The sequence below is a fragment of the Zosterops lateralis genome, assembly GCF_965231275.1.
Source record: "Zosterops lateralis genome assembly, chromosome: 1".
NCBI classification, from domain to species: Eukaryota; Metazoa; Chordata; class Aves; order Passeriformes; family Zosteropidae; genus Zosterops; species Zosterops lateralis.
In genome coordinates, this window is record NC_139762.1 from 21,589,357 (window position 1) to 21,612,855 (window position 23,499).

At 38.2% G+C, this 23,499-nt stretch overlaps 1 protein-coding gene across 4 annotated transcripts in view; it reads left to right on the forward strand.

Moving 5' to 3' along the window:
- ST8SIA6 (ST8 alpha-N-acetyl-neuraminide alpha-2,8-sialyltransferase 6) overlaps positions 1–23,499 on the forward strand; it is a 38,963-nt gene that overhangs the window by 1,372 nt on the left and 14,092 nt on the right. For 3 of the 4 annotated variants that reach the window (XM_083866421.1, XM_083866422.1, XM_083866424.1), the window contains 2 exons: positions 8,276–8,374; positions 13,833–13,919. In XM_083866421.1, the coding sequence (XP_083722547.1) occupies positions 8,276–8,374; positions 13,833–13,919 (186 nt within the window). The remainder of the gene's footprint in view (positions 1–8,275; positions 8,375–13,832; positions 13,920–23,499) is intronic. The other variant, XM_083866423.1, reaches the window with a different exon arrangement.

The window sequence follows — 23,499 nt, forward strand, 5'->3', positions numbered from 1 at the left end:
CTTAAGAATTGGGTTTTTCACAGAAACCCTGATGTCCTGGTTGTGTTGAAGATGATGACAGTGCAGTTAACCTTAGCGAGGCCACCATCTCACCCATCAAGTTGAATTTGACAGCCTATGCTTTCCTTAAGTAAATGCAAGTGATGTTAGTTGTAGTAATGATTGCAGTGTACCCTAACAGTGCATTTCTTATGTGTCTCTGATGAGAGACCCTTGTGCTCCCTCCCTCAAAATTTACAACTTTGATGAGCTGTAAGTTTATATAGCATCTTTCAAAATTAGAGTGAAAGGAACAGAATTCTGCAAATGTTCCTACCTGGTGTTATGAGCTTCTAGCCTGCTTCTATTTCCTATTCTCATTTTTTTTCCCTTTCTGCTTTTTTTTTTTTTTTTTTTTTTTTTTTTTTTTTTTTTTTTGTAGCCATTACCCTGTTCTTCTCTCCACTCTGTTTTGGGTTGTGTCTGTGGTTTCCCCCGCGCCTGTCTCCTCACACTCTTCCGTGCTAGTTTCTGAGTTACATCTCCTTTCACTCAGCTCTGTGTGCTATACCATGGAGTTGAAATGACTAGAAATACTGGCAGAGAGCACTTCAGAGAACAGTCTAGCTATTTCCCATCTGCTGTTAGTACAGTCACAACTGAAGCAAAGAAAGAAGGAAACCAAAGAAGTCAGAAAATCCATGTCATGTTTTTAACCTTTGTAATAGGACAAGTGAGATTGAGATTTTTAAATGTGTATTTTTCCTTATTCTACTTGGAGGATTTTGGTACCCATCTGAAGCTAGTTTTGGTCAGCCTGAAATTGTATTTCTTCATGACTAAGTGACTGCAAAAGTGTGTCAAGTAAATAATTCATCAAAGAAAGTTTCAATTTACTCAAGCTCCTGTAACTGTAGTGTCTTTGGAGAGATGTCTTGCCAGCTGAATCCAAGAGTGGTTGTGCTTTCTCACCTGAGTGATTATGCTCAGTAAGCTGGTCTGACAGGAGTTTGTGGTGCATGTTTGGCTTATGAGAAGGAAGAGAGAGCTGCTGGACTGGACTGACCAGGAGCTGTTACTTCATCCAGAGAGCAGCAAGACTGGGCAGGGAGCCATGCTGGAGGGGTTTGATCCAGGCAGCAGCTGGACTGGGCCTGGCTAATGGCCATGCTGGAGAGGTTTGATCCAGAGAGCATCTGGACTCATTCAGGAGGTTCACACCAGTCCCTCAGTGATGGAGATGGATGGTCTGGTCAATAGGAATTAGATTCCAGTGTGCAGTGGGGAAGTATGGTTCTCCTAAACAACGCTGATCATTGGCATGATGTTGCTGTGTTATTGACATCCTTTCCTGCAGCAGAAGTTTTCAGAGAAGTAAAAAAAAGAAAACAACCAAAAAAAACCAACAAAAAAGTACCTAGGCACTATCCTTGACCTCTAAATATAAATAATCTAAACAATCTTCACAGTCACAAGCTAATCTTTTTTCTTATCATTATTTCCTTTGCTGTTGGAGGCATATTTGTAACCAGACATCTCCCAAAGAATCTCTAAGGCCCTATTATTCTGTTGTCTTGCAGTATTGAAAGATAATCTGTTCTTTTACTTTAAGTAATTCTTTTATAAGGATGAAACTGAAGGATGAAAGGATGAAAAGCAGGGGATTGGATCAGACGCTCTTAGATATTTAGGCAGCTATTATGCACAGCAATGTTTCAATACATGGTGACCAGGCACCCTAAGTTTTCTGAAGATCTGTGTTTTGGTAAACAATGATGATGTGGTTTGTCTCTTACAGGACATTAGCTACCCCTTTTTCTTGTTCAGCATTAGCTAATTGGAGCAATACGACTGCCTCGATAGTGTGACTTGCACGTTTACTCTTGGGCTTATTTCACAGCCTACTGTGCCTCTTAGTAGGGTTTCTTACTGAAAAGAAAGGCCACTGTTAGTAAGATATGTCTAGTATTTATTATGGAATAAATATATTCATGGAATCAATATCATTTATACTGCAATAGTGTATCTTCTGGCAAATTCTTCTATCTATACCTCATACTGTTGTCTCAATTTTTAAGCTGAAACTGCAATTACAGTTTATATTTTCTTAAGCCAAGAGTACAACCGAAAAAAGAAGTCTGGTATTTTTCCCACCTTTAGACCCCTGGTCTTTCCTCTCTCCTTTCCTCTCTCCCCAGCTGTGTTTGTACAGGCATATTTATTTGTGTAGTAGTTGCATTAATAGTAGAACAGAAGGCTCAGGACTGCTAGGGCTTATCAGGGGAAAATGAAAATAGTAAAAGAAGCTAGGTAGTATTTTCTTTGTTATTAGGCCCAGGGTGTGCTAGGTTAAATTTAGGCAGAAATTCTAGCTCCTATTATACTACCCAGGAATATGTAGCAGATAAATAATGCCAGCTCCTGCAAGGGAAGTGAAAATAACACTATTTATGTATACTTTATATAAAAGTAACAAGGCAGCAGTACCCAGAATTGACCACCATTGCTTTGTTACTCTGTGTTGCCAGTTTTAAGGCATTCACTTACTATTTCCCTAGTTTGCTTTCTGTCCTTGCAGGTCCAAGGCAAGCACAGTGCAAAGACCACTGGGGTAATTGAACAGTGGGAGGAAGTGATTGAGGAGCTATGAGTAAACACATTAGTATTATTAGTGTTCCATAGTCTTGATTTCTCCAATTCCTCTCTCAGCACCAGATCTGTATGTAGGCCTAGGAAATAAACAGCTATACTTAATTAACAATGCTACAGAGACCTGTACATTCTGTCTTCTGTCAAAATACTGCATTCAGACAGGCAGAAGAGAAAGAAGAGACAGGCTAATACCACAGTTACGGAGTAGTCTAGTATATTGCACAAATAATTTCCTATGGTTTAGATTAGTCAGCAGTGGGGGTCCACTTTACTAGTTTTACTGCTCTCTTAATATTTTGCCCCTTCATTCCCAAGTGATGCATGCAGTCATATTTAAGGAGCACATTTTGAACACATGCCTCATGTATTAGTTCTGCCTAAATGAATAGATGTTCAGTTGAAAGCTGCTGCCAGGACACATTTATGTTGTGACATAAATGTGGTCAAAGTGGTGAAATGTTTCTCAGACTCTTTCTGTTTACTTAGTCCAAGTGAAACTGCTCTGTCATTCTATCGTGTGCCCTTGTAACAGGATTTTAGTGTAAGTACCTTATTCTTTCCACTTCACCTACCGTGAAGTTCTGAATGTTGCTTGTCATGTTACTTGTCATGCAGTTTATGGATTTTATAAATAAAAAGTATCTAATGTTATACATAACTCTGGTGAACGCACTGGAGAGTCTTTCAAATAATTCAAAGATGCAGTTTGTGTTAAAGACCGGATTTAGCATTCCTTAGATAAGCAATATCTCTATAGGAACTTGAACAAAGATAGTAGGATCAGTCCCTTTAACAGTTACTGTGGTTAATGTTTCAAGATAAATTCTTACTCCTGTGGTTTGCTGAAGCCATTTTCATAGTCCATTTCACCCAGAATTTAAATAGTGTATTGCCTTATTAATCAAGGTGTGAACTTTAAAAACATCACTATATTCTTATAATCTGATTAATTTGAAATAGTGTCAAAGACAACATTTAAGAGCATCCTTCCTAGGGAAGTATGGATTGTGGGTTTTTTAATAGTATTCAACTAATAGATGATGAGATTCAAATATAAATTAGTCCCTTCAAGGGAGAGATTAACACAGAAGATGTTCACAGTCTGGATAATGCTTTTCAGTGCCATTTTGGTAGAATGATAAAAATGTGCAATTTTGCACACTGAAGTTATCCTTTTTAGCTGGAGCATGTTCAGAGCTCTTATGCTGCTTCAGACAGACAAGGGCAAGGAGCTCTAGAAAAGAGCAACAACTGGTTCTGCTGCGTGTGGAGTGAATAGCCAATGAGTGGGATTTTCCCTTACTTTCAGTGTGGACTTACTAGGGAGGTGAATTTTTTGTTGCTTTCACTGCTACCAGACAGTTCGGTTCTGAGAAATTTTGAATATCTCATCCCACATTCTTTGTCTCCACTTCATTTTGAGGGATTTCTAGAGGAGTGGCCCTTCAATCTTCACATTACAGTATAACTCACAGCACCAGTTTTCCTTTTTCCATCTGCCTTTTTTTTTTTTTCTTCCCTACCATTCCTCCATCTTATGCCCATCCCATTTTCATGCTCTGATAGCTGGGGTTGAGTTTGGTTTTGTTTTTAAAGGGTGTCCCTTTGCTTTCCCTGCCTGTACCTCGTACCTTTCTGCTCCCCCAGAATGCTGTGTTACTTTCACATACCTTTCTACCTGATAACTCGCCACACGAAGGTTCTCTGTTGTCTCAGGACTGAATGCTACAGGAGCAGCAGAAGGACTTTCCACATAATTTTTGTATTTCTTATTCTAAAGGTGGATTCAATCCTTGTCTTAAACAATTTTACAGTTTGAGGATCTGCTGTCTTCCTGAGAGCAAGATATAGAATAAAAACGTGCTGATAAATATGGCACATGATCTTAATCTACTGTGGATTTATTAAAGTACAGATGGTGTACTTCCTGAGTTCCTAGAATTACCATAGGAAGTATGTGGTCCTCAAGCTGTTCATATATGATTAAAAAAAGCTCTGTTTTTCAGATTTGGTCCAATGAAATTGACTTTGAGAACATCTAAGCCCTAGGGAAAATACAACTGAAATTTCCCTTTATCATCAGTTTTATGAGTTCAAGCCAACGATGAGTTCAAGAATGTTTCTACGTCAAGTTCTCATTTAGCTTAATAGTTCATGAAATTAGTTGAATGTTGCCTAATATCTGTGGTGTTAGGCATGTTTTATGATTTCCTTGTAGAAGTTGTAGTGCTGTTCTAACTAATGAACAAAGACTGGCATCTACAGGTAAGGTAAATTCATTTCATGGTAAATGTTGCCTTGCACAATTGTCTGAAATGAGCAGAAATTTTATCAGAGTCTGATGTTTGCCCAACTTTGCCATGAATAATGCAGTAGAAATCTGGACTGCCTCTTGCACACCCATTTTTATCCAAATGCAAAAAGATTTCACTCGTGGAGCTGAGGCCACTCTGACAGTGGAACAGAAATTCAGAAATTTAACTTTCAATGAAATGAGTCATTGTTTTACATCTCCTGCAAATAAATTGTTTTAATCTTGTACCTTTTGCACCACATAAAGAGCGTTGAGTAAATTTTATGTGTAGAAAGCCAGAGAAGATGCATTTTGGTGATCTATCATGTGGCTGTAAAAGTGATTGTGAGGCTTTAATGACAGAACACAATGGGGATTTATTTTGTTCTTTCTTTTTTCTTGGACTTCCTCTTTTCTGAATTTTTAAAGTCTTGAAAATGAGTGCATAAAAAACCAATTACGTATTAAAAAATGAGTCAACTTGCTTGCGTTGATCTTATGAATTTAAAAGGACTAAAAGTCTGTGGAGTAAAGCTTGTATTTGAGAGAATATTTATTTGTTGCCCCACAGATCTCAGGACATAAATTATTAGGAAGCTGTAAGGATTTGTAATGGTTGTTTGCACAGAATTTGTTGTGAAAGAATGTTGGTGCTCTGCTGCTTCCTGCTAATGCACCTTGCAGGGAGCTGATCAAACCTAACTGCCTGCTCTGACCTGGTCATCGTGGCAGCCTTCACTTGTTAGGCAGGGTCTCTTCTGGGCAGCGATGGCTCAGGAGGGCTGGAGCCACTTCTCAAATCAGCATCCAGCATCTTAAGTTTTAGGTTCTTTCTTTTCTTTAAGATGCTGTTTAGGCAGCTAATCTTTTGCCTGTAGCCATTTCTCTTATTTCAAGCTGCAGCTGCATAATAATAATTTGAGGTTACTGAGTTAAAGAAGTGAGAGAGAGTAAGCAGGATGTAGTGCTAACTAAATTTGTTTGAGAACTGGAAAAGGCCTACCTGGTTGTTTTGCATAGACAGAACCATTCAGACCAAGCTGCAATAAACCTGTGTGCATAAATTTTGTAGGCAGAATATTTGCTAGCACTTGCTATGTGAGATCTGCAGAGTTCTTAGCTCTGAACTGTGTGCTCTGAGAGCCTTCTGCTATTTGTATTTCACTCCTTGAGAAAAAAAAAATGAGATAAAGAGCTGTATGCAAAGAGAGCCAAGGAGCTCTCAGTAGGCAATGCCAGCTTTTACTATCTATTGAAGTCACTTCAGAATTGAAAGGATAGAGGTTTATGTTGTGTTGTCTCACTGTGGTCCTCGACAAGGGGCATACAGACTGGATACTTCCTCAGGGGCACTGAGGGTATACTGGGAATAATTTCTTGGTGGTGGGAAGAAAGGAACAGGGCTGTTCTATCTCCTCTGCAGCCTACATCCTGTGGAAATTGCTACTTGGTGTGGCTGAGTCTCTAGAGAATTAATGGGCAATGAAATAAAAAGAAGGGTGGTTCTTTCCTTCCCTGCCAGCTATGACTATAAGAATGAGTTCAATAGCAAAATAAACAAGCTGTGATGAGTCACAGCTATATTCAATAAAGATAAGTGTGATAAAAGGGGGTAGGTTAGCTGGTGAGGAGAAATCACAATTTCCTGGTGAGGATCCTGGTGAGAGAGAATTATTGCTGTGAGGTCAGGCTGGGTCTGCAGTTAGAGCCTGTTGTTGGAACCTGCAGACGTAGTCTAGCTAGGTAAAAGCCTGCAGTCAGAGTCTGCAAACATGCAGTCACAGTTTAGCCAAAAGTGACCAGCAGTCAGAGGCTGCAAGGGAAATGTACAGTAAGAGCTTGCTGCAGCCACAGTCAGTGAATAGTTGGAGTTGGGAAGGCTAAGCTGTAAAGAGGAATAAGCCCTTTTTATGCTGTGGTAAGTAAGAAGTATGTGTCTAAGCTTGTTTCTACCTTCTAACAAGAGGGCTGCTGCAACACCCTCTGACTATCAAACATTTTTTCACAGTAAGGGTGACTGAGTACTGGGACAGGCTGCTCAGGTAGGTTGTGGAGTGGAGTCTCTGTGCTTGGGGATACTCAAAAGCATCTAGACACAGTCTTTGTTCTCTAGGGTGGCCCTGCCTGAGCAGGGAGTTTGGATTAGGTGATCTCTAGAGATGCCTTCCAACCTCAGCTGTTCTGTGGCTTGAAATGGCATCTTTCTCAAGAAAGGTCTTCAAAATTGGCTTGTCACAAATCTTGTTGCTAAGGGTCTTGTTGTAGCAGGTGAAGGCAATGGAGTTTTGGTCCTTGTCAGTAAAAGCAGTGATGGTTCAGAAGCACAGTGCATTGTGTGCAGAGCGGGAAAGCCCTTTCTCTTTGTGTGTGAGTGCCTGTGTATGGAGGTGTTTCAGTTGTTCTCTAAGAACAGCATGCAATGTTTCTGTCTTCTGTCTTTCTACTTCTGATTTGGACAAACAGGCTGCAATGTCCAAGGGCTCTGTGAGTAGTGAATCAGTGGAAAGAAATAAAAAGGAGGGGGAGGTGGCAGAGAGGAACATGGTGAGGGGCAGGGAAAATAATGCCAGAGGAAAAATCCTTATAATAAATGGCAGTCTACAGAGTGGAAGGCTGATGTTAGAAGATGTGATTGTATGAGATTGCATCTAGAATACAGGATGAACTGAGGTGAATGGGATAAGACCTTGGTATCTCAGTCATTTACTAATTTGCATCTCAATCTTCTACAAGGGCTACCCAGAGCAAGAGGGCCACTCAGGAATTTGGTGAAAATAAGACAGGAATTAAAGATCATTATCTGGCACTTGCCTTGGTTCTTTTTACAAATATTTGTTCTTTCTGTGTAAATAAAGAATAAACAAGGCAGGAAGTAAGCTTGAGTCAGTAAGTTAAGGTCAAAGTGCAAAGATCCACTTCACCTGTGGTGTTTCCTGTATATATTATATTCACTCTGAATATTGTATTTCATCAACAATTCCAGGAAATCACATATGCTAAATATTTTACTAGTGAATATTTTAAATATCTCAAAACTTAATGTTCAAAAGGTTTTTCCATTTATTTTTTTAATTACATTCGCTGATTACAGTGTAAAGTGGAAAATGTAATTCAGACTATGAAATAGGGTTATTTTAAAGAATCAAATACTTTATAGTCCCTAGCAGCAAACTCTCTTTTAGTAACAGGAGCTTCACAATAGAAGGCCTTAAGATTTGTTTGGTAATGTTTTCAGCTAAATCAACGGTTATTAATCTTATTGTCATAGCAAAGTAAATGTGACAACATTGGTAGAATATGTTCTCTCTTTTAAAGTTTATTGCTTTTTCTCTTTCTGCTCCCTTTTAACAGAACAACTCTTAATAAAAATGGAATTTACCAGTTTGAACAGGCTTCACAATGTAAGGCAATTCAGGACAACATTTTGTCATCATCTATCAAGAAGAAGAGGTAGGGGTTTGCTGTCCTTTCTGCTTTGTTTGTTTTAAAGAGAAGGGTAAAAGATTGTCCTTTTTTTACATAATTCTTGGTTTATTAATGTGGAGCTGTGCAACAGAAAACTTTGTGAATTTGTTCAACCAATGTTTGCTGCATTTTTTTCTTTTATGTGGATAAGATTTGTTTGAGGTGGGATTTTAACTATTTTATTGTCACAATACAAGACTTCTTGTCAGTTAGCAACATTATGCTCCAAGTTATTCACAAAAATTTTGAGTGGAAATGTGGGGTATAATTTCATTTTTGAGTGTCTTTTCCCTGTGTCGTGGACATTCCTCCTTCTTATGAGCAGCTTTAGTTATGATTCTTTTCAGCATTGTTGACTAGATTAAGTTTGGAAATGTACAAGTATAATACGTAATGCTGGTTAGTCACATGATTGCATTGTGATAACAAGTCCACAGGAAGCAAACAGTCTAATTTTAGACACATGACAAAAACAACCCTGAGTTAATTTTGGGTTTCAACTTTGCTGTTCTGTATTTTTCTGGAGAAAAATCCCACTTTGATATCAGTCCTGCTCCAATTCCTTGTCATTTTCCAAAGTGAAAAGGGGAGAAGCAGCCATTGTTTTTGACATGTAGCATATTTTCCTATAGGGATGCACCAATAAATAAAATATTGCAAGTAAGAAAGGCTTCCCATTAGGGCTGAGTTGCAGCTTAAAATGGGTGGTGCCATGCTGTCTTTAAAAGTGGGAGCTTCGTTCTCCACTCCCCTCCATTTGGGAAGAGAAATGGAATGAGAAACAAAAGGTGAGCTAAAAATAATTACATGCCTTTCCCTGTTCGAAGTTTTGGACAAGTCAAAATTTTCCTTAGTGCCAAAATAACATCAAATGATTTGAAAGCTTAATCTGTCTTTTCTGCCTCCTCTTCACTTTATTTAGTTTAAAGATCTTTCACCTCTTTTTAAGTCATCATATTTCCAGCATTTTGTCTTTTCTCTTATTTATTACTTCTTTATTTATTTTTTATTTTTTCCCCTTCTTTGCAATCTCTTCTCCGTCAATATTCCACCTTTTTCAGCAACACTATTGTTGAAGTTTTTATTCTTTTGTGAAAAGTGCTAGACCACTATCTGCTATGTTACCAATGCAGTGATAGTGAGAGCTGAAACATAGATGGCAGAGGTCAAGAAGTGCAGTTGACTGAAAACTTGAGTGATTAACACTTCAAGGAACAACAGTCATTTTATTGCTTTCAGAATCCACTTAGAGCAATATAAATGCTGTTGTTTATCCCACACATTCCAAAGTTTTACAGTCTTTGGAGATGAGCTCTTCATATTGAACATTTTGGAGTTGAGATTATGGGAGAAACTTTATTAAGTAAAAGACCTTTATTCTGTGGTTAAAGAGAAAGGGGCTGTGCCATTTAATGAGGCAGAAGATGAATTGGACAGGTAGGAAGAGAAACAGAAGCTTGGAAAAGAAGGGCAAGGGATTGCTTTTTGCTGTGAATATTGCAGCTGTTGACCTTCACTGAGAGGAGCTGCAGGGATTTTGTTGCTTTTTCAAGGTGTGACCCATGGCATATACCTGTGGTATATTAATACTTTATATTGCCATTCTAGACTTGTAGGGACATTCTGGACAGTCCTCTGCCTCTTAAGTTGGAAGAAAGAGAAAAAAATTACTAATTTAAAGCTTGTCAAATAATTTGATAGCAAGAAATGTTATGTAAGTGGCAAGTTATTATTATAATAAGTATCTCCTGGTGGTGACAAAGAGCCTGAAATGCTGAGTTTTACTAGCAGTTTTCCATTTTTATTCTAGAGCAAGCCCTGTGTACAATCTCATGAGGGCTTATAAAACTGGTATTATTTTAGGTAGTGTTAAAGTGTCCAGAGGCAAAACAGAGCCTCCCCTTATTTTGCATTTCATGCCATAGTTTTTCTTTTTATTTGTTTCTGTCTTGAACATAAACTGCCAAGTAGAATTGTGTCCTTTTTTTTTTACTCCTGTTGCTCAGTCTTCCTTCTAATTCAAATACCTTTTTTCAAGTTAGCAAACCAGTGGAACTGCATCTCTCTGTTCTGACATTTTGCCTGTTGTCTTCAGCTATCTCAATACTTTTGTCCTTGCTGTTGTCCTTTAAATATCTGCCAAAAATTAGAAGATACTAATACTTTGTCAATTCTTTGAATGTGCATAGTAATTCCACCTTAGCCACTGCTGTAAACATAAAAGGTCACTGCTTACCTGACAAATACTGGGCCAGGGGAGTCTTCCAGGTGTTATTTGTCAGTCAAGCTCATTTAGTATAAGTGAGTTTCCTAGGACAACAAATTATTATAGTGGTTGTGGTGCATGTGTGAAACATGTTCTGTGAAACAGAAGATATTTCATTCATTCACTCTTCTCAGCACTGTAATTATTGTGTTGTCCAAGTATTTTTATAGCTCAATTTACCTGAGCTTTTTTTAACTTAATAATAAAACCCTTTTAGCATCAGTGAATATGTACTGTAGGCTCCTTGGTGCCAGTGGAAGTATATGTAATCTGCCAGCTCTTTAAAATGGAACAGTGGAGAAGATGACTGTCTGGACTACAGCAGAGTCATGGAATGATTCCCTGATAACCTGAACTGTTTCCTTCCTAGAATTGAGTCCCCAAGCCTCCTTTAAAGCAGGAAATGCTAAAATTGGCTTTCTGAGAGAAAAACAAAGTTTTCTGAGCTGTAAACCCAGCTGCAGCAAATCCCAGAGCTTCATGTTGAGTCTTTAAAAATTATTTCTAGGAATAATACTATTGTCTGTATTGGAGTTCATTTTATAGAAACTTTTTATTGGTGTGAGCAGATGCCTTGCAGAGCTGCCACAGTTGCGAGCTCCTGTCCCCCAGGACAGCATGCTGGGATGTCTGTGCTGCCTGTGGCACTGTGCCAGCTGGTAAAGATGAATTCTGAAGTCCAGAGTGTCTTTGTAAATCACAAGAGCTAAACTGGATGCATAAGGTGAGCAGAGGTGTTCTGACTTGTAAAGACCTGGAAATGGTGCTTATCTGTGAGCTGGTGAGCTTGCATACCTCCAAACAAGAGCAATTCCATCCAGTAGAGACAGCTGTAGAAAGGCTGCAGGGTTCTTGCTTTGTAATTGGTGTTCTTGTCCTAAGTGCATTTTCTAGTACAAGTATGAGAAGACCCTTACAGTTTCTGGCAGTGAGTGCCTCTGTTTCCTATGAGGTCTCAGAAGTAGCATTATGGATGATGCTTTCATTCTTTTCCCTGCTAAATGTTTCCCTGTAACTTGCTAATAACTAGTCAGTCCATGCAATTTCTTTCTGAATAGATGGTAATTTTTCGTTTTGTTTCTGACTCTGATCTTTATCCTATCAATGTCTTTAGGCTAGAATTTGGTTTATCTACTTTTTTTTTTTTTTTTTTTTCTGGATAATGATAGCCTAAGTAACTCTTCATGGTCTGTGATCCTATTAATTTCTAACTTTTTTGTAAGTCCGAGCATCTAAGAGTGATTTCGTGTTTAGATTAAGGCATGAAACCAGATGAGTTATTCAACATCAGAATAGGCTACTTCAGTCTTGTGCTTTTATCTCATCTTCACCCCACAAACACTCCCTGCCCTGCTACTGACACTTGTCTGACCCCATGGTGACTCAGTTTGGGTACCAGCTTCAGCAGGAACGTAGTTCCATTTTTTTCTGGCTGCAGTTCCAAGGCTGATAACATATCAGCAGGCAGCTGCCAAAATAGGAGGGCCTCGATCCCTGTTCTGATCACTTTGTTTATACTGGCAGTGGTGTTAGATGAAATCTTTCTTATCTGGCTTAACACAATAAGGAAGAGGAAAGTGTATATGCATATACTTTTTCTTCTGGATTCTTTTATTGCCCTGAAAGTGGCCTATGAAGGCATTTGACAAAGTGCAAAACCTGGCAAAACAGAGGTGGACTCAGATAGGTACCCATAGTAACACAAGGGAGTTGGACTGGAAAGAGGAAGAATGTACTGCACCAAGTCAGATCAGCTACAGCTGTAATGAAACTAGTTTTCTTCTTTTCCTGCTTCTACTGATTGAGTTCTTTTGAGTTGTGAAAGGCTCAGTAGAATCACTTTAGTCCTGATCTTCTAGTTCCATTGAGAGTTTGCTAAGTGTAGAGGAGGAGAATTGCAGGTGTTGTCACAGGTGCAGCCTAGAACCATTGACCAGTTGTAATACAGCGTTCCTCTTAAAATTATAATGTATTTTTTCATGTAGGAATTGGACACAATTTTACTTAGGGTAGGATAAATGACTTACCTTTAGCACTTGTAGTACTTTTAGGAAGCAAACAATCTGTTTATTTCAAATGTGGAGCAGAGAGAAGGAAGCTTTCAGGTAATCGACCTCTGCTGCTGCACCACCAGTGTTTTTATATATTGCTTTTTATCAATTCTCATGCTCCACTTAAAAACAAGTGACGTTTCTTGTCATCCCTATTCTTGTGAAACTGTTCAAATTAGACACTTCTAAGTGACAGCTTGAATAAACTCATGATTGTTTGGGTCAAACACTAAGCTATTTTGGTTAAAATAGTACAAGTTAGATCTTGTATGACTTGAGTCCCACAGCATTGTAATCATGACATCAATACCATCCTTTCTTCCTATTCCCCTAGTTATTAGAAATCGTTACTGTTTTTTTAAAACCTGTATTAGGATCCAGGCACAAATGCGAGAAGTAGTAACACTGAACATGAAAGCAAAAAATGTCTTCATTCTTTTGATTTGCATGTTACAAAATATTTCACTTATGAACAAATTTACATCTCTTGAATGGATTTTCAAGAGTGGAAAGTTCTTTGGTTATATGTAGCAATGTAACCAAAGTTCTGGATCATGTAAAATAGCAGATTGTTTTATTTTAGAGACAGTTTAAAGGAAAACTTAAATCTGTAAATATTGGTCTATTGTCTTTAGATGACTGAGCTTTGGGGACTCTATAAAGTAAATGAAAAAAAAGGCATAAGAGGAGTTGTTTCATCTTGGCCTGCAAGAGCCACTTTTCAAGACACTTTTAAGGTTTAAACCACCAACTACAAGATAATGATTTGTTATTGATAAAGATAAAGATAATTATTTTGGAATTTTACATGAGATAATTTCTAATAACTTCAAAATATTTTACGGTCAATTATATAAGTTTGAAACAAGTATATTTTTGAAAGTTTCTGAAATTCATTAGGACACCAGTACTAAGAAGATATGTTTAATAGGTCATGCTAGTTAAATCAAGATAGTGCTGTTACAAATTACAAAAATAAAATGGGTCATGGAGTTCTAAAAGCAATCTATTATATATGCATCATGCACATTATTATTAATAAATGCATCATTTGAATGTTTTTAGAGACTGTTTCTAAATATACATACATATATATTCTAGTGTTTGATGTTGTTTCCTTTTTTAGATATTCAGAAGATTATTATCTTCACATAGTCAAAAAACTGCAGAACTGCACCTGGGTAAGGAAACCAGCAGAATCTACAAAATTCAGGTAATTTTCATTGTCTCATTTAGGAAAACTGCTTACCCTAGATTTTTCTAACAAGCCAAAATTTTAAATATTCCCTTTTAAACAGATAATCTTGTATTGCTTGAAGTAATTTCTGTGATTTTTTTGATGCTGGGGCTCTTCATGTTTGTTGGAATTTAACTGTGCAAACTGAGTAGAATAAAAGAAGTACAGAAGTAACTTCATCTATCTTCACTACCAAGAGTAGTAAACTAACTTAGATGGAATGAATTAAAATATTCCTGGCATAAGCATTACAGTGTTAAAAAAAGTACTGGAAATGGTATTTTGTTCATCTGAACTGGCACTCTTATAAAAGGCTGTAATGAAACAGTGTGTTCCTTACCCCAAGACTATTGCCTATATTACAGAAGTGCCCAAGGCAGTCATTGTGTTTGTCACTGCATGTCATGGCCCCTGAGCATGACAGCACGTGATTCCATCTGTCCTTGGTTGGGATGGCACAGAAGGACATACTCAGTAGGGTCGGTGAACTCTGAAAAGCCTAAACTCTGATTTGGAAATCATGCTGGTTTCAAAGAACAGCTTTACTGTTTTCTCCAGGGAAAAGGGCTCTCTTGAATTACATTTTTACAAGGATCAGAATTAAAGATTCTGTCATGATTATTGAAAAGAAATAAACTGACCTATCTTCTAGCTCTTTGGAGTTAACTAGCATTAAGAGCTTAATATCCACATGCTCAGCACGATCCCTTTGGAAGAAGTAGGGGTGGGGCGGGGGAGGTGGCAGGAGAAAGGGTTTTGTGGAAGATAAATTGCTGTATATCACAACTGACTAATGGTGTTTCCCAAAGCTGAGGTAGGAGTTAAAGAAACTTTGCAATGACTCAGGCAGGTGTTAGCTGTGCACAGAGCTATCAAACATAAGGAGCTGTAAAGTAGCCCATTTCATTTCAGAACAGGCAAGTGTCCTGCACAGAGTTGACAGGAGATGAAGCTGCTCTCACCTGTTCCTCACCCTGCTACATTTGGGCTTTATGTTTTCCAATCTATTTTTTTTAACTTTTCTTCCTTCCAATCAGACTAGCCACAATATACCAGCTATTTGCTATTGCTTCTGCTGTACTGGGTGTTTGAATCAGTGGCACAGTAGCCACTCCTTGGTCCAGCGTGACTTCTTCATTTATTGCTTATACAATTTCCCCTGCACCAGATGAGCTTCTACATCTTCTAGGCCTATCTGTTCCTCATGCTGTCTTTGGCTTCCAGCAAAGAGTGTGGGTCATAAGTAGTCAAGCTTGGTTATACAACCAATGATCAAACTGGAAAAATTCAAAAGATAGAACTGTGAGATGCACTAAGCCACCAAAAAAAGTGTGGACTGTATGTACATTGAGGTTATTTTACTAGCTTTAATTTAGCTCAAATACAAAGCAGAAAACTGTATTTTAAAGTCCATGGTTCAGGACAGGCTGGACAAACTTTTTACTGAATCAACATTCAAGGGCTGTACTATTATAGTTTCCTTAGTTTTTAACATCCAAACTAGCTAGAGTATTAGCCAGTTAATATGTACATAACCCATGTTGCAGTTGTGATGAGAGTACTATGTATTCTGTTCTGGAAATTTGATATGATTTGATGTCATCATATATTTCCCTGGGCTGGTGCTTTGGTGTAGGGCATTGTGAATGATTATTTTACAAAAGATGGGTGCTTTTGCATAACTTTTGTCTGTTTTTTCATTCTCAGTCTTGTCTATTGTTTTTTGGGAATAGGATATTAAAATTTTACAGTTGTCCTTAATCCATGACCATACTGGAGATTTTCAAGGCTCTTAGCAGTTGGTCAATTACAGTCTTTAACCAAAAAATAGATTTAAAAAAGAATAACAAATTTTATATAAAACTTGCTGACTAAATTTCCATGCTTACAGCACTCCCAGACTTATTTATCAAACTTAAGCCTGCAACTAGCTTTGGAAGGGCACTTCAGTTGAGAAATGATTCATTAACGAAGCTATGGGGGAGAAAAAGTTTCTAGAGTTGTAGTGAAATAAATAAATTAATAATCCCTGGACAGTAGATCTCTTCCTTTTTCTGACTTAGCCTAGTGTCAGTAATAGCTGTGTAATACAAATATAATACAATCTGAAAATCTCATTAAGTAGGTAGATAAACACACCCGTTTGCAGAAGAGAAAATCTCTGAGGAGTTGTGCAGCAGAAGTTGGGTACTACAGGCAGCCACCTTCAGCAGGAGAAACTTGAAGCTGCCTTTGTCCCATTATTCACCTGCCAGTGCAACCAGAAGTCTGCCTGCTGACAGGACTGCAGAGAAGCTGCTTGACTTCTTTTCCTGCTTGTCCATCTGTTAAATGGAGTGAATGCTTAGATGCTTCTCAGGCACAGTGACAATTTTATGACATCTCTCTATTATCCTGAAGTTCTGAAGAACAGGCATGCATATTTATAAGGGATTTAATGTCTTATGCTTCAGGGCATAAACTAACCTCTAATTAATAAGGTTCAAGAGCAGCTTCTCCTGGGTAGTTAATTTTTCAGAGAAGCTTTCCTATGTTTTCCTTTGCAGCTTTTGCTGTTGGTTTCTGTCATGCTGCTAGTGAAGGAATATGTGATCTAACTCAGTAACTCCTGTTCCTAGAAGACAGCACTGTGTGTCAAGGAGTACACATCCGCTCTCATTGTAAGCTGCTCTCCCAGCAGATCCAGGCCAAATAAAAGAATATAAATTAGAAGTGCAGTTCAGGAAAGAAATACTTGTCTTTTTATTTGGCAAAAGAGTTATAGCTGACAGCCATGTCTGGCACAAGCTACAGTGTTTTTGCCAACTCACTGTTGGAGAGCAGAGTGCAGGACTCCAGGCTGATCCTCTACTACCTGGCTCAGCTTTGTCATGCAGCTGTGCAAAATGTGTCCATTTGTTGCCAGAGTGCTGCTCTTTCCCAAATGGCTCCCTCTAAAGCAGCTCTGCTGTGCAGGCTCACATGCTCTTGGCTAGGTTGCTATCTGGCAGTGCTCACTGGTTCTTAACAGCTATGTGATGTTTACAAACGCATTTCTCAAAATCAAGAACAACCAGGAAGCAAGTACAAGCCATGATGTCTTTAATACCTCCCATATACACAGTCATTCTCTTGTGGTTCATTTTTGTCCAGACTCTGTCAGGGAACCAATCTCCTGGCATTTCACTTATTTTAATGTCTATAATGGTGACATCAGCATTGCCAGATAAAAGCTGCCCTCAGAGGAGCAAGTGCAAACACTTGGTTCATTCCTCTTGAAATCTAGTTAAGATTTATTGTACACCACAGTAGTAATTTTCACTCATTCAATTGTTAAAAGTGATATAAGTAAGTGGTCCTGCTAACAATCATTTTGGGAGTCTTCTCCAACATTTACTGCTAGGGACATATAGAAAACTGTATTTTTATCAAGACTTTTCATTTGTAAAATTCATCTTTTCTTGACCTTTTAAATGTATTTTTTTATTCTCTACAGCTTTTCAGTCATCTAGCATCTCCACATTATTCTTTTGTTTCTAAGCCCATCTGAATTCTTCCTCCCTTTTCAGATTTACATCAGCTCTAACTTGTTTTAGACAGAACAAGTCCTTGGATTTCCTGTCTGTAAGAGAGAAACTTGGTACAAACTTGGAAAAGTGGGGGAAATAGTCTCACAGCTGCTGTAAGGGTTATCCTTAAAGCTCTAGGAAAAAAAAAAAAAACAAAACAAAAAACAAACAAACTGTGCTGGGTATCTTCCTCTGCAAAGGTTCTCTAGCTACAGTCAGGAGAGTCTCAAGTTCCCTAGGTAACCTGAATATTAATTATTATATTAGTATTCTTCAAAGGTTTTCCACTTTAAAGAAATATTTCATTACTGCAACAAATTGCAGAGCCCAATTAAATGCAAGCTGTAATTGTTTTTTACACCTTCACATCTCTCTGCTTACAGATTTTTAAGCCTAATTTACTCCCATTTGGGCTATACACCAATGTTATCAAATAACCTGCAGGTTTTCAAAGTAGTTGCAACTCCAGTTTTTGCAGAAAGCTACAAAATAGTTAAAACAAGCCTCGAAATGATGGGAGAAAGGCTGAGCAGATGCTGTGTTTCAGAGAAGCCTCTGAGCATTGTATTTCTGGGCTGAGTGAGCTTGAAGCCTGTCAAAGCAATGCAACAGCACTTCAGGAGTGCTATTACACTGGAATAGTGAGCTCTGGGTACTGGGCCCTCTCCCCATGGAAAGACCATTCCAGAAAAACCTTATTTGTATCTCATAACAAAGGGAGAAGGATATTCCTAGGTGTAAAACACAGTTTTAAGATTCCTGATGTTACACTGCAGTCTAGCTGACAGAATGCTGCCCCAATCAAATTTTTTCTTTTTTAAAGGAACATTACTATTTAAAAAAAATATAGACTCTTAAAAAGAAGAGTAAAAAAGAGTTAAATGATCAACCATTTTCCTAGTCCTGTTATTTTCCCTCTTCCTTTTTATTCCACTTGACCTCTATTACCCTTTTTCCACTTTAATATCTCTTCTCAAAAGTGTGTGTTAAACATTCCTGCAGATTATAGAATACCACTTCTTGAAGAGATTAGTTTTGTTGCAAGCTACACTGTAACAGTCTTGCTTATCACATCTGTGTACTGAAATGAACCCCAGCTACAACACAAATAAAACACACTGCAAGGTCAATTTATGCTTATATAAGCTCACACCACCACATAATCAATAGCCTTTCTAACACTAAACAGATCAATATTTCTGCTGTAATCTCTGAGATCTTCCAGTTTACATGAAAGTACAAAGAACTTGGACTAAGCGATTAAGAGTACATTTGCTGCACAGATTTAATAGATGACATGTAAAATAATGAGTTTATATTCAAAGACATATTTTAGGAGAGAAAAAGATGGGTGGAGAGCTAGTAATTAGTGACAGCTTGAAGAAATGCTGGAATCTTTTAATTGGTCTACAGACTATTATATACTTTTCTAAAGGATGGAGGATTCCTATAAAGACAATCTAATTTTGGATCATTCTGAGCTAATTATGTCTTCATGACATACTCTTTAAATAGTCTTTGGTTTAAAATTTTTATTACACTTTTTACATATTCAGCCTTGATTTCAGATTCAACCCTTTTGGCTGTCTTTGCCTTAGACATTTATGATGTTACTTCATTTATAAGCAATTCAAAGGCTGTAGCATTCCCTTTCAATCTGTTCTGTTTCAGATATCTGATTTAACCACTCTTTTCTTAAAGTTTGGAATATGTCATAATATGCCTCATTGCACTTGGATTGACACATTGACTTGGATTGACAGGAGCCTGGAGAAACCTGTATCATTGTCTAGAGCCCCCATTGCAGTACACTAAGATAATTACTTGTTTGTAATAAAATAATACAGCAATGGACATAGATAAAAAGTAGTCTTCCTGCTTGTAGTTGTGCCCTTGAAATTTTGCTGTTACATGGTGGAATTTTTTGTGGGTTCTTCTACTGTCACAACAGTCTCTGCAGTATGAAACCTCAAAGTCTCTAATGTCTTCATATGTACAGCACAATAACTCACATGAACTAATGACTACAAATATCCAAGCTAGATAAACTTTTAAAACAAACTTAAACTTTTGTGTTTGCTTATTAAGCAAGCACAAAACTTTTTCTTGTTTGTAGTAATCCACAGATTTTTCTCTTGAATGCTTTGCTGTTTGTTCAAATGACCTTACAAGCTGTGCTGGGAAGCCCACTTAGCTCACAGGAGTTACAGTTTTAAATATTTGCTAGTTTTTATTTGTATTTGGTTCTCTTTTATGTGATGTTTCTGTGTCTAGGGTAACTTAAAATATGCAAAGAGATAGTCTATTGTAAGCATTGCTGGTGTCAATAATGCATAGGTGCTTTATAACAGGACTGATGTGATACTGTTTTTGCAAACATTTACTTTATAGATGTTTGCAAGTGGTGACTTAAAATAAAACAGATTTACACCATTATTGAAAAAAGTTTGTCCTGATCACTATTAAAATACTTTAGTTTTTGGAATTTTGCATCTTGCCTAGGCAACCTCTTTCAGTGTCTTTATACTGAAATTAAGCTTTCTTTAGAGCAAATTAAAATTATTTTTCTTACCCTTCCCACCATGGTCTTAAAGGACAGTTGAGCCTCTGCTATTTTAAATGTTTTGAATATTTTGATACTTCTGCTCCTCCAACCCCAGTTTAGTCCAATGCATAACAACAGTGAAATATTCAGTGTTCTCAGTAATGACAGATACCCTCAGGCCACAGATCCACAGGCACTGGTGTCATACTGAAGCATTTTCAATGGAAGAAGTTTTGAGGAATGGGAAATTTTTGAACTTCAGAAGCTTTTTACATAAAGACGGATTTCACACTCTTTATAGATTCTTCCCCTATCACTTGGAGTAAGGGCAGTACTGGCTTTTGAACCAGCTGTGAGAGTCTGCTAAACCCTCAATAACCATTGTGGGTTTTAATAAACCATTGATTGTTTTAGCCCTTGTGGCTGGTCCACACTGAGTTGTTGAAGACGTTGAGATGTTTGCAGTACCTTCAGGATGTGTGCCCACTGTGACTTGTCAGCAGGCCCATGCAGCCTGTACAGAAGGCTGGAATCAGCTAAAATGCGTAAATTCATTCATAGTACAGAACCAAGGTAGCTAATTTTGCTTCTATCTTGGCTACAGAGCAACTGCAGGAGCTGCAAAGAAACTATATCAGCATATTTAGAATATGTGTATTCCGCTAAATACAGTGGACTATCCATATGAAGTGTTTGTTATGCAGAAAAGTTTGGAAACGTGTAATCAAGGCAGCAGCCCTCTGTCCCTGCCAACAGTTCAGCATCAAAAAACTGCATAGCAGTTGGAAAATGACATTATTTGGCTTGTCTCACAAGCCAAAACAATTCTGGAAATTTGCTTCAAGAAACCAGGATTTTCATAAGGTCTCAGCAGTCATGAAACTGAACAAATTATTTGGATGCCATAGGCTCAAAATTCTGTACCTGATGAACAACAGTACAAACTTGAGTCCTGCATCCTTCAGCCACAAAGGAAAAAATACACAAAGTGAAAGTGTATGCTGAGCAGCAAAAAACATTCTTCAGTGTAACTATTTATGACTCTGTGTTTTCTAATGTGATCAAAACTTACCAGACAAATGCAGCACACCCCTCTGCTTAGGTTATTAATTAAGATTATCATGACTACTTACTCAGTCCTATGAGATATGTATTGCCAGTCAAAATGGTGTAGTCTTTTCCCAGGTTCTGATTTTGTTCATCCTTTATTACAAGTGACTGTTCTAGATAATGCAATCAACTCCCTTTCTGCTTATCTTGGCATAAGAAATATCTGTGTTTGGAGTTATGCCTCGGGATTTGAAAATAACTCTTAGATATCACTCAGCTTCCAAATCTCTGCAGGAGAAATGTTGGAGGAAAAGGCTTCTCCAAATAAGAAACTGTCAGTAATAACCTCTGCTACAGAGGAGGTATTTTCCAAAACTAGTGCCCTACAAAACTTGGGTACTTTAACTCAAGCATCACCTTCAGTTTGGACTTGTCATGCTGTGACTTGATTGTAAACGTCCTTTGTTCTAGGGCAGCCCTACAGTGTCTGATAAAAGCTGGAACTTAAACCTCCTTACTGTAAGTTACATTCATGTACTGAAAGGTAGGAGATGGATGCTCAGCCAGTATAGCAGTATCCTATCTTCCAAGAGCTGCTTCCATATCTCAGGATTTTCTCCCAGTCAGAACAAACAGTGTGAATCACTTTCTGGTCAATAAAAAAAAAAATACTACTCTTTGGTGCTGTTATGATTCTGACCATTGTTTCTTATCCCACCATCTTAAGTGTCCCTCTCCCCAGGTGGCATGATGCATGAGTTAAAATGTTATCTTGGCTTTGCAACTCCTCATACAGAGCCCTTATAGGATACACATGTTAATCTTATGAAGTAAATGCTCTTCAGTGAATTGCCACCTCCTGACAGACCACATATGAATGACATTAATACTCTGATGAAATTGCAATAATAGATTGCTTGAACTGTCCAGTTTCTACCCCTCCCTCATCCTTTGCTGTCAGTTGTAGACTACCACGTGTCACAGCTTGTACAAAGTCCTGTGTGAACAGATTGCTGAATACCCTGCCGTGGGTATTGCTGGCTGCAGGGTACATGCATTCCCACTGGGGCTCTGTACAGAGATGCTTGAGCACGGTGGGATTCTGTATCATGATTTGATCTAAGTAAAATGCTTCTATTGTTACCACCAAATTTTTAGGATGGATGCTCTAAGAATATTTGTCATTACTCAGTATGCATTCTCTTGTTCTTACTGTGTTTCTGGACTAGCTTGGCTCTTTTTTACTTCTTCAGTGAATCCATAATATTAATTTAAGCTATTTCTTTCTTATTAATTCTGATATTTGTTTTTCTTCCACACTGTTTCTGCTTTTTTTGAAGCACTGGTTCTTGTGGAATGAGTAATAAAAAGCAAAAACATGTCATCTCTATTAATGAATGGGATCTGTTATCAGTTTGCCTTTTCAGGGTCTGGTAGCCATCACACACAAAATAGCTGTTTTACTAAAGTCAGCAGGAATATTCTGGCATTAATCCTTTTCATCTGAATGTCCAGTGGTTGACACAGATAACATTTAGACCTTTTTTATTTAGCTTCAAGGAAATCAACATTAAGAGTTATGTAATTTCCATGTAAGTGCCAGGAAGCAATGAAGGACAGCTGCTTACTGAGGGACAGAGCACAGGATCCCAGCACAGTCACTTGGCCAGCAGAGCAGACACTAGTAGCTGGGCTCATCCCACCTCTAGCCACAAATGGGGCAGTGCTAGCCCAGGCATGGGCACCTGCCTGGGAACAGGATGGATGCAGCTGGAGACTGGCCCTGCTGTAGTGTAGCTGGGGCATGAACTAATGGCTCTGGAAGATTGAGATAAGGTCCTGGACCCTAGACAGGATAGGGGCAGCCTCAGAGTGCTGGACAGTAGTGAGGCTTGGTGGTGCCCTTAGGACCTGACAGTGAGATCTGAATCCTCTTATTGCTACAGCATTTATTACGACTGGAAAGAGGTGGTTAGCAAAAAGTGACAAGAAAGAAAAGTAAGTGTCCTCTAGTCAAAAACCACTGGTTCAATAACATCCAGCGTTCCCAGACATCATCATTTGACTCTACTGCTTTATTGCACCCTTTTTACTTTGCCATTTATTTAAAATAGAATACTATACACGCACAGAGCAATTGTTTTCACCATGTGGGTATCTCCTGACTACAGTGCATAGTCACAGTTCCATCTGCAGCCTTAGCCTCGTGGTTTTCACTGGCCACAGATCTTCTATGCCCCTTGAGGTTTGGAGCAGGGCAGTGGGAATCACTGTGCTTAGGGAGTGGAGTCAAATGCAGCTTATGGAAATCTGAACCCTGCTGGTTCCTCTCTAAGAAGTGATGTTTCCTGGTTATTCTCCTAGTATGGTTATTTCAGATCTGTGCCATCCCAGCACTCAGTCTTTCCCAATG